Below are 12,085 nucleotides of genomic sequence, written 5' to 3'. Positions count from 1 at the left end.
GGATTCAGCAAATTTTCAGCAACTTTTACTTGGAGTCGGAATCTGTGAAGTCGGGTATTTTTGGAGAGCTGAAGTCATCGTTGATGTCATATGCTGCATCCAGAGTCGGGGTTGTCTTCAAAGTATGGATTCAAAGTCGCTTGGAGGTACCCGACTCTGCAGCCCTGACTAGTACAGAGGAGTTATGGCAACTGCAGGTTTATTTGCAAATTACAAATAAACCAAAACAATAACTTTTTTTGTTATCGAGACATACCAGTTCAATAACATTTTTTGTTATTATGCTGCTCCACCTCTCCGCACAAAATAACAAATCTTGTTATTCCTTCATGATTCCTTCTGTGTTATTGGTTTGTTATTGCAATAACAACATAATAACAGTTTAAGTTATTCTTCGAACAAATCTTTGTTATTGATTTTTGTTATTTTAACAACTAATCCGATCATCCGAAAAAACATATTTCGATCTTCTCACAATATTTAAAACTGACCTTCCCAAGTTATTTCCGTCTGCTCGGGAAAGTTGTTTTGGCTTTGAACCAATACCAGACAAATAACAAATTGTGTTATGATAACATAAACCGTTATTAAACCATTATGCAGAAATGGATTTTTCAGGAAGATTCCATAACACTTTTTGTTATTTTAACAGAATTTGTTATTGAAATGGCATGAATTTTGTTATTACCGTCTGCCCGGGAAATACTCTTACTCTTAAAAAAAATTAAGGTGAATTTAATAAAAAAAATTTTTTTTCGAAAAGTCGTAGCTTGGCATCGACTCAATAGTCCATACTAATGCTAAAAATTTGTAATTTTGTGTCCCCTAACACATAAATAAAAGGAAATGTAAAAATTATGGATTTGGGAAATAGGGGAAATATATCATGGAAGCTTAGGTGTAAAAAGAGGTTTGCAATTGCCTCAACAATCAAGCCTTCGGACACCTAGTTTCGAGTAGGAATCTCGCAATCGAGAACGCCAAGGCAATGCTGTAGAGCGAATAATTTGATTTTTTTGGGAAATATATCAATTTTAATCACTCTAAGCTGTTCGACCAATTCTCATCACTTTTGCAGTTTTTCGCTATTAAATCAATATTTTTGTATACGTCAATAATGGAAAATTTCTTGCTCACTTTAACTTGAACTTTGGAACAGATAAAGAAACCCCTTTTAGAAAATGTAACCACATTGTGACCAATTTCTTCTCCACAACGACCCACAGTGCCTCAGGCCGCCCTAGTGTCGGGCCACGAAGCCTGCCGCCAGCGCACAAAGTGCTGAAATTAATAGCTATTTGTGCTAAGCTTTGATGAAGTTTCGTCATAAAAAAAAACGCACGGCGGCACATTGCGAAGGACGTTATTTCATAATCCCAAATAAATCACTTTGACCAAGACTGGCACTGAGTAGAAGCGCGCGCAACGGTGAAATTGCAATAAGTGCTTCTTCGCTTTTCAGCGGTAAGGATGGCACAATTTTCCGGCAAATCGCTGCCAAAGAACGGGGATATTCTTGGATGCGGCAGGAAAAGTTTGCGTTCCCCGGTGACAGCATGAGAGGCTCGTTGACTTGTGGAAAGATGAACACTTTGAAGTGCACTGCGGTGTAGCTTGGGAACGGGGATGATCTTTTTATGAGCAATTTAAGAGGTAATTATGGATTTCATTTTATGTTAAGAGATATTTGAAAGTAGTGCTTCAAGTTTTTTTTACTTGAATAAAAAAACAATTTTAAATAAATCAATAATGAAGCCAATCGACTCCTATTCCTTAAAGTCTAACAACGCTTTGCTTTAATATTCTTAGAACTATTGAAAAAAAATACCCCTTCGAGAGCAAACCGGAAATCGTCTCCCCCGTCAGAGAGTTGTGATGGTGTTGTAGATGGCTATGTTTTCCCAACCGTTATTTATCTTCAAGAAGAGTGGAGCAAATTCCTAGAAAAAACACGACCCTCCCATCCTCTCCTCTATTGAAAGAAAAATGGCTCGCTTTCCCCTTTTCTAGAGTCCCTAGTATCGCGTCAACGCGAAAGATTTCAACGAAATTTAATCTCCTTCTCTCTTTTTTTATCCAGAACTCACCTGCGGCAACAATAGGGTAGACGATTATCAGAATCAAAAAGGTAGCTATACTTGTATTATGATGTATTGGTTTCGTAAATTTTTCGACAGGAAAACAAAAACTGGTTTGAAAATATTGTCGAGGCGCGGTTCCTGACAGGCACCAAGACCCGCCAGGGAAAACAATGTGAAAAATCGATTGAAGTTGACGCTTTGTCAGTTGAGAGGGTTCTTTGGCGAGAACAAAGATATTGAGTTGCATGATTCTTGATAACGAGTGGGTGGCGCTAGCGGTGGTGTCATTGCCGAGCGTCAAGTGAAATGTCAGATGACAACGTAATTTTGTGTTAACCTCTTTGGTGATCCTGGTCGTAATTTTTGAAGGATTTTATTTCAGTTGGAACACAGTGTGCTGCTGATAAGTCGTCTGACTATAAATAAAATAATTATTGATTTAAGAAAAATGAATAGTTTTCAAATCATCATTCATTGATAGAAGTAATAATTTTACAGTAATTTCAATCTTATTTTTCATAATCTCTTATTGTTCACAATTATACATTTTAAAAGACTGTATTTAGCTAAACATTGCAAAGATATTACAACGGAACAAAACATGGTGATGAAATTTTTCCAATTAAAAAAAACTCAATTTTGACAGACTTTACCTTTATATGATGTGTTTTAGTTTACGAAAAGTGCCAACTTTTGTGCTATAAGAAATGACAGACTTTTTGTTTTAGAAATATTTTTTGGAAAACATAAAAAATGTACACACAATAACTCAATAAACATCTTTAAGATATAAAGTTGAATTCTTTATCAAAAAGAACCTTTGCGTAAAATTTTGATAAATTGCACCGTTTTTTTTAATTAAAGCCATTTCAAGGTTTAAATTGTGGTCATCCTTGTTCATCACTGAAAACATTGTGTTCGATACATTGTTGATCCGACTATTGTTTTCAGCACATTTGAAAATATTTTTTCAGGGAGTTGAAAAAATTTCAAACTAGTTCCACTTTCAACATAAAGAATCCAAGATATAATCAATTAAAGATTGAGGGTAAATTGGGTAGAACAATAAAAAATCATTTTGGTAATTCTTATTCTTTGCAACGCTATCATGATGTACTTTTCTGGACACTTAAAAAAATAGGCAAGTCTGATATTTGGTACCTTTTTCCCAAAATTTAGCCGAGTGCATTGAAATATTTCTTTTTTTTTTTGAATACGATAACAGACGATTATCCATTTTTTCAAGTATTAATAAAATTGAGTTAATCCATAAATTTTTAATGGTTTCAATCATAATATATTTTTTCGATTTTGTAGTGAGTTTCAAAGCACAAATACTAAAAAAAATCAGAAAATACTGTTTTGTTTCGAAAATCCTATAACCCTGTACTGCCCAAATTTATTTTCGATTTTTTTTTATTTTTCCCGTGTTTGGGAGGTCATTTGAGCAACTTTTGTTTTTCGAAAAACTTCACTTTTCTTGTTTTATGTTTTTCTTGTTTTATTTTTAAGTATTTTAATTGGCATTTATTTTGTTTAATTTATTTTTGGTTTTGATAGTATTTTGCCTATTCTACCACCTAATGTAATTACATTTTGCCTATCAAATGTTTTCATGTTTTTCAATAACTTTTACAATTGTTGTTTGTTTTTCACATTTTCTGCTAAAGAATGGCAGAATGGCACCATCATCATTTAAATGGTCAAAAAATGCGTAGATACAAAGCCTGGGCCACTACAAAAATTTCTGCATAGTTCTTTTTACTGAAAACATAGGAAATGTTAGTAGAGCAATTCTCTGTGATTTTGGTCATTAAATTTTTTCTGTATTTTTAAATCCGGCTGATTTTTTTTTTGGTGCCTTCGGTATACCCAAAAAAACCATTTTGCATCATTAGTTTGTCCATATAATTTTAACTAAAACTCGATTTGCAAAAAACATTATTTTCTTTATTTTTTGATATGTTTTAAAGGACATTAAATGGCAACTTTTCAGAAATTCCCAAAATGGACAAAAAATCATTGACCAAGTTATGATTTTTTTAATCAATGCATTTTTTTTTTTTTTTTCAAAAAATCGAAATATGACCAAACATTCAATATTACGCCCGTTTGATATGTTAGTCTTGATTTAAAATTTTTGAAAATATTTTTTTCGAAAACATCGGAAAATGACAAGAATGTTTCATGTTTTAACATTGTAAATCAGACCATTAGTTGCTGAGATATCGACATTAGAAAATGTTGGGTAGTTTGGGTGAGACTTAGAAAACAACTATGGGTCGTATCAACAATGTCCGAATAAGCAAAATATAGAGAATTTTCTTAGCTTTTCAAAAATATTTTTTTCAAAGGTGGGCAAACATGGACACTGTTTTTAAAAAATCAATAACTGCGACTATTTTAAAAAAAAATACATAAAAATGGCTATAAATTGAAAACGATGAACTTTATCAAAATTTCACTAAGTACTTTTGATTGCAAATTTAATTTTACATCGAAAAATGAAGTTGAAAAATTTTTACGACCAATATTTCGATTTTTTGAAAAAAAATTGTATTGATTCAAAAAATCATAACTCGGTCAAAGATTTTTTGCCTATTCTGGAAATTTTTTAAAAATTGGCATTTGATGCCTCTAAAATATAGCAAAAAATGAAAAATATTAAAAATAGTGTTTTTTTTTTGCAAATCAAGTTTTAGAGAAAAAAGGGAAATTCAAAATCACAAATTTTTTTAACGGTGTATCATTTTTTTCCAGTGTAGTCCATATCCATACCTACAACTTTGCCGAAGACACCAAATGGATCAAAAAATTCCTTCAAAAGATACAGATTTTTGAATTTTCACACATCATTTTTGTATGGACAGCTGCCAAATTTGTATGGAAAATTATATGAACAAACTAATGATGCAAAATGGATTCTTTGGGCATACCGAATGCACCAAAAAAATTTCAGCCGGATTAAAAAATACAAAAATTAAAATTAAAGAAAAAATACCGATTCCGTAAAGAACTGCTCAGTAAAAAACACAGCCAAAGTTTACCCTCAAAAATATGACATTTTTAAAACATTGGCAATGTCACATAAAACAAGTAAAACTTCCATCCCTAAAATTTTCTGAAATTTTAAGAATTCTTTTTTCGATTGCTTTTTAAAGATCAAAATTTGAAGAAAATTTATTTTAGGCCCGTTTAAAGGCGGGGTTAGATTTACACTAGTTCAGTTATTTTGCAATCATTAATTTTCAAAAAATGTAAGATTTGAGGAATACAAGAATTTTTCGCAGATTTTTTTTTATCATACTAAACACCGAAAACAATTCGACAATTCGAATGATTTTGAATGAACCCAAACATCCTTAACATGATTCTAAACGCATAGGAATGCATTTTGAATTAATTTTATGTGAATGCACTTAAATTTCCATTGAATTTTTGAAGTTTTTTGACAAATAGTTTTTTTGGTTTCTGATTCTTCAGGTCTTTTCTTTTCTTTTAAGGGGTAACCCCCTTACAAAAACATTAAATAAATTTGTACCAGCTTAATCCGTTCGTCTGAAAATTTAATTTAAAGATTTATTCCAGTTGACAATAATTTCTGAAGCTTTCAGCTCTTGCTTATTTGTTAGACAGCAATAATTACAGTACTCTGAAATGAAAATTAAATATTTGAATTTTAGTAAACGTTTTTAGCGAAAATTGGTATTATAACAATTGTTAATAAGGTATTTAGTCCTTCCGGCCATGATCATAATCGAGTTTTTTTTTTCTTTTTTGTATACCGCGACTAACTTGGATGAAAATTTAATTAGTATTCGAGGAATTCAATACTGAGTTAAATATTAACTGGAGCTACCAAGAATGTAGAAGATTTATTATGAAAAACACATGTATATTAAACATGACTTGAAACCAGTAAGTTCTTCGCCATCGAAAACATGATTTTTGAATGTTTTTTTTGTTTTCATTTCAACTTTTATATTCTTTCAAACTGGTCACAGAGACAAATTTGAAAGCAATTTTATGGATGTGGAGCATGGATTCATATTACTCACTGTCGAAACAGTTTGATATACAACTAACACTTCTCATCAAAAGAATATTGATGATCATTTTTTGGTTTGGTACAATTTGAAAAGCAGCATATAAAATAAGTTAATTTATTTATTTTTTTGATGTCGTATGATTTTTAATAGCATTCAAGCCATTAATGCATCCACACACCACCATTAAAGTTGATATTGTATAAAATATTTGTGCAAAATATTAATCAAAACCAGAATCAGAATCATATTCAATTAATTTGAAATTTCCCGGGAATTTCCAGGATTTCCCAGGAAATTTGTGGAAAATTTCCCGTTTCCCGGGAATTTTGTAACCCCGGGAAATAGGACGCTTTATTTAAAACCTATAATGCAAATTATAAAAAATTGTGTGTTTTCGGAAAGAGATATGGTATTTTGTCAAAATTTTGGTATTTTACTAAAATAAAACTCTAACTAACGTCATAAAGTATACACAATTTCACTTCGTTTGATACATACTACAAATTATACAAAATGAGTATTTTCGGAAAAATAAAGTATCTTGTGAAAATTGTAGTATTTAATTAAGAATAAAACGGATTTATGTGAAAATTTCTGCAGTTTACAAAAAAAAAAACTCTCAAAAAATGTATTCAAATTTTCGCTCGTTTTCACAAATTATGAAAATTATTCTGTTTTGTTATCTATTTTAGTATTCTGCTTTGAAAAATACAACATTATCAAAACAAAAATTTAACTGAAAGCATTGCAAACTCAACATGATAGTGATGGAATAAATCAATTTTAGAAAGATTTTAAATATGAGGTATCGTCCGTTATCGTCGATAAGATTAAAATCATTTATTTTTGTATTTCAAAACGTTCTGAAAATTTCTTACAAATTTTTGAATGAACATTGACATTTGGAGGTTTGGAGGCTGTTGAAAAACACCGGATCGAAGAAAAAAATTGGAAAATTGAAAATTTCTCAGCAACTCATACAAGACTGATCAGAAGGTAAGTCGTCGACTAACAAGTTCGTTACAAAAGAGAAACTTTGCATTTTGAAAATTTGCCAAGTTGCCAATTTGTGCTGCGCCTTCGTGAAAAAGATGTGGCGCCCTCAGAAGGCCCGGGGGTACTCAAAATGCATTTTTGCAAATTAAAAAAAGCCCAAGTAAAAACGTTAATGTTCAATGATCAATGATGAATATTTTGAAATCAAACATTCAAAATAATAAAACAGTTGAGCAGTATTAATATGAATTGCTTTAAATCATCAAACCAGTCAGAACACAGTTGCATTTTCTAGCTTCCCCCTTTGGGATAATCCTTTTTACCAAATCTCAAACTAACAGAACGCCGCGTAGTCATGTTTCCAAAGTTTTCCCACGCGAGCTGCGAGTTGGCTTCCGACTAGGAACACACTGCAGCCCGAGTGTGAGTGTACTTTTAGTATCCCACCCCGAACACGTGGCACACTCGCTCCCTGGAATACGGAATCAGGCGAAACTCTGGGGTTGCCCGTGGCTTACCAGCGCGCAGAGAGGAGCAGCATCAGCGCGAAAACTGTATTCCCACGGTCTAATGGAACATTGTGTGGGACGGGATGCAACCAATCGGTTTCGGTAAATTTAATCAAACGTGGGACGGTTGGTGTCGGAGGATGTAAATGTGAAGGGATAATGTAAGTTGTAATGGAAAGAGACAGACAAACACTATTCATTGAGGTAGCAGAGTGTTGGTGGCGGTAATGAGATGTAATGAACAGAGATTTTTGTGTGTGTTTTTTGGGAATTCAAATGGTGTTGAACACACATTTTCCAGAACTGTTTGGAATGAGGCACGAGGGATAACATTGGAGTTTTTTTTTGAGTACAGTAAAATCCATGCAATGAGTTTACCTGTCGATGCAGAGTTTAATTGAAAACGTGACAAAACCAGATATTTTGAAAACATTCGCTATGTGGCATGTTGTATACTCTACTTTTCATGTTTGTAGACAGCGTTTACTGACTTGTTCACTTTACACTGCCGAATCAAATCATTTAATATGGAATGTACATAATATCCAGTGAAATTTTATTTCCAGCAAAGATTAAACAATCCATTTTTCTATAAATCACACATCTCCTCATTTGGTACCTGTCGGTTACGTGCAACCAACAAAATACAAATCACATACACACAAAACCAATCACATCAAATCGAATAATCTTCATCAACAGCAGCCAGCACGAACTTTCCCGGAAGCTTCATCGGCGTGGGAGGCCTTCTGCGGAGCGAGAGTTTGTAACCACAATTTAATATGCATCGGAAAATTGCCCACCCCTCTCCAGCTTTCATTTTCCCAGCACTTTTCCGCCAGTGTATAGAAGGTCTAGGAAGCGGAGAAACCAATTCGCACAAACAACAAATTTGCATCCATATTTTTTCACCAGGTGGGGTCGTTTAGTGATGTTGACCTTATAAAAGATTTTTGACTTTTTTTTCAAATGGGCAAATTAATGGCTAAATTATAAAATAGTTAATTGATCATTCAAACTGGGAAAAAAAAGTCAAATAAAATATTCCAAGTACAACATTTGAAATTTACCCCACATTCCACGTGTCAAAGAGCACGGTGTGCTAGAAAAAGAAAGGAATACTGAAAAAAGTCGACAAAATCGTGTGCTCCAATCAAAACCAGCAAACGATTTGCATATTGCAATCACAGTTTCACACACACACACCTGTCCAAATCAGGTTGCAATTTCTTGCTCCCAGTGTTGGGACACACGCGTTGGCTCCAAGTGAAAAAGGTGTGCTTTGAAAATGGTTCCCCATGTTTGGCACCTGCGGGATGTGTGTGTGTCTGTTTGTGCGTGAGTCTCGTTGTGTGTTGTGTAAACGTGATGCAGTAGCGATTGTTAGTTACTTCCGGGGGGCAAGGATAACATCGAGACTTTTGAGGATTAGAGTGGTTTGATTTTTTAAATAAATTTTATGTCACTTTTCAATAAACAATAATGAAAACTTAATATTTTTGTAATTTTTTTGGTTACCTCGAAAACAAAAAAAAAATAGAATTGTTAATTTCAAGAAAAGTGTTCAAAATATGATCAAATTAGAAATCATACCTCCATGATTTTTATTTGGTATTATTTTTGTTTTGAATATTAATGTTTATCTAGCGTCCCCGCTTCAATATTGGTTTTTAAAATCGAAAGAGAAACAAAAAAATAAATAACATTCTTCAATATTTCAATCAAAGGAGTTGCAATGAACTGAAAACTTGTTTAAATGCATTTTCTTGAGTTGATAATCTTTTTTTCATTATCAAACTAAATCTAAAAAAAATGGGATTGGGAGCACCACAAATAGTTTTTTTAGCGAAAGAAAATCACCCTCAAAACATTGATTTTTAGAAACCAAATAATGGTGTTTGATAAATTTAATAGCAATTTTTATTGAAATTTTAAAAACATGCCTACCTTTTCTTCATTTTTTCTCCCGAGTTGAGGAAGTGATTTTGAGCAACAGAAAAATAAACTTCTCATATTTTATGTTTCATTTTTGGTTTTTTAATTTGCATTTATCTTGTTCAGTGTATGTTTTTCGCTGATAGTATTTATCTTAGTTTACCACCTCTTTTCAATTTTTTGCTTGATTTTCTCACCTTCTTTTATAGAATGATACCATTAGTATCTAAATTGTGACAATTTTCTTAGAATTTAGGTACTGTTTGTAAAAAGTTAAATTTAAATTTGACCTCTAAAAAAATATCATTTTGGAAAACATTCGTACCAAACCAAAAATTGGCTTGAAAATGTTTTTTTTGCAGCCAAAATTGTATGGAGAATTGTATGGGTGAACCAATGACATAAAATAGCTTATTTGGACATAGGGAAGGCCCCCAAAAAGTTTGAGCCAAATCAAAAAATACAAATAAAAACCATTTTCGGTTTTGGTAGAAAATTGCTCTCCTACCAAACCAAAACATGGCTGGAAAATGTTTTTTTTCGTGATTTTTTATTTAAATAAAGGCCCGCCCATTTAAGAGGTTGGGATGTCGAGGGTAAAATTATTATTTTTTACGTTGAAAACGTTTATGCGCACAATTTGTCATTACAACGCATTATCGACTTACTCGGATTGTTTAATCACTGTCTGATTTTAATTTTTTAGTCTCTCGGATGGCGTCTGGAATTTTTTCAAATGTTTATCACTTTTTTTACACAAGCCTCTGTGAGCCTATCATAACTTTATCAATAAGGAAAAATAAAGAATAAACAATCATAAGTTAGGCATTTCGCCTTTCTTCTTTATGATTTTATGATATTTTTTCTCCAGCAACACATGTTCCTTTAACTATTTGAAATCATTTTCATTGCTTGAAAAACTGACTGCCACTTTAATTTGACAATATTTTTTGCAAAATTCTAATGAATAATAAAATGGAAATTGTATCACCTTTGGAACTTAAGATACATATCTCGGGTTAGTTTTTAAAAGGCTCTAAGAACCAGAACCAAAGCAATTTTTCGATCAGTTGTCGATCAATTTACGAATTATCAGAAATGAAAGGGCACTAAATTTTTCATCTGCACGTCTCTAATGAAAAACATAAAAAAAAATATTCTACACAACAAAAAATCAAATAGGTGTACTGCAAAGATTTGTAATCATAACAGAGATATATTTATTTTGTATCAACCTTTTTTTTTTTTTTTAATTTATATTTATTCAAATTTCTTTTCCATGTACATTCATTCAGTTAAAATATTATTGAGTGTCCAATCACAAACGATGACTTTTCACCTCAATTTTAAATACTAGCAACTTTCATTTATTCATGAAATATTGTAGCTTTCGCTATTCAGTGATTTCAAATGTAGGAGGTCCTACATGTACAAAAGGGAAAAGGGATACCTTAAAACTAACTTATAAACTATATAAAGAGCGGATCAATGCAGCTGAAGACTGCAATGATTTTTGTCGAAATGCATCAATTATCTTATTGGACATAACATCCAAAGTGTCAACTTCGGCTAATTGATGAAGTTCACTGGTGCTGAACCAGGGAGGAAGTTTCAGAATCATTTTCAGAATTTTGTTCTGAATCCTCTGAAGTTTTTTCTTCCTGGTTAAGCAACAGCTTGTCCAGATCGGCACAGCATAAAGCATGGCAGGTCTGAAAATTTGTTTATAAATTAACAGTTTATTCTTGAGACAAAGTCTAGAATTCCTGTTTATAAGTGGATACAAACATTTAATATATTTGTTACATTTAACCTGGATACTTTCAATGTGATCCTTGTAAGTAAGGTTTTTGTCAAAAGCAAGTCCAAGATATTTCACTTGATCCTCCCACTTTAAATTTACCTCATTCATCTTTATAATGTGATGACTTTTGGTTTAAGAAAATCAGCCCTTGGTTTGTGAGGGAAAATAATAAGTTGAGTTTTTGCAGCATTTGGAGTAATTTTCCATTCTTTCAAATAAGAATTGAAAATATCCAAGCTTTTTTGTAATCTTCTTGTGATGACACGAAGGCTTCTGCCTTTGGCGGAGATGCTTGTGTCATCAGCAAAAAGTGATTTCTGACATCCTGGGGGCAAATCAGGCAAGTCAGAAGTAAAAATATTGTATAAAATTGGACCCAAAATGCTTCCTTGAGGGACGCCAGCACGTACAGGTAGTTGATCAGATTTGCTATTCTGATAACATACCTGCAGAGTACGATCCGTCAAATAATTTTGAATAATTTTCACGATATAAATCGGAAAATTAAACCTTTTCAATTTCGCAATCAAACCTTTATGCCAAACACTGTCAAATGCTTTTTCTATGTCTAGAAGAGCAGCGCCAGTAGAATAGCCCTCAGATTTGTTGCTTCGAATTAAATTTGAAACTCTCAACAACTGATGAGTAGTTGAATGCCCAAGGCGAAATCCAAACTGCTCATCAGCGAAAATTGAATTTTCATTAATGTGC

General features: G+C 32.4%; 1 protein-coding gene across 4 annotated transcripts in view; it reads left to right on the top strand.

Annotated features, from left to right (window-relative positions):
• The window catches only part of LOC6039460 (zwei Ig domain protein zig-8), a 378,844-nt gene that overhangs the window by 73,073 nt on the left and 293,686 nt on the right, over positions 1–12,085 (top strand). For 3 of the 4 annotated variants that reach the window (XM_038263784.1, XM_038263786.1, XM_038263785.1), the window contains exon 3: positions 2,081–2,128. The exons of the other annotated variant lie outside the window; for it this stretch is intronic. In XM_038263784.1, the coding sequence (XP_038119712.1) occupies positions 2,081–2,128 (48 nt within the window). The remainder of the gene's footprint in view (positions 1–2,080; positions 2,129–12,085) is intronic. 4 annotated transcript variants of the gene reach the window in all.

Source organism: Culex quinquefasciatus, chromosome 3, assembly GCF_015732765.1.
Source record: "Culex quinquefasciatus strain JHB chromosome 3, VPISU_Cqui_1.0_pri_paternal, whole genome shotgun sequence".
Taxonomy (NCBI): domain Eukaryota; kingdom Metazoa; phylum Arthropoda; class Insecta; order Diptera; family Culicidae; genus Culex; species Culex quinquefasciatus.
This window is presented reverse-complemented; position numbering and strand designations above follow the sequence as displayed.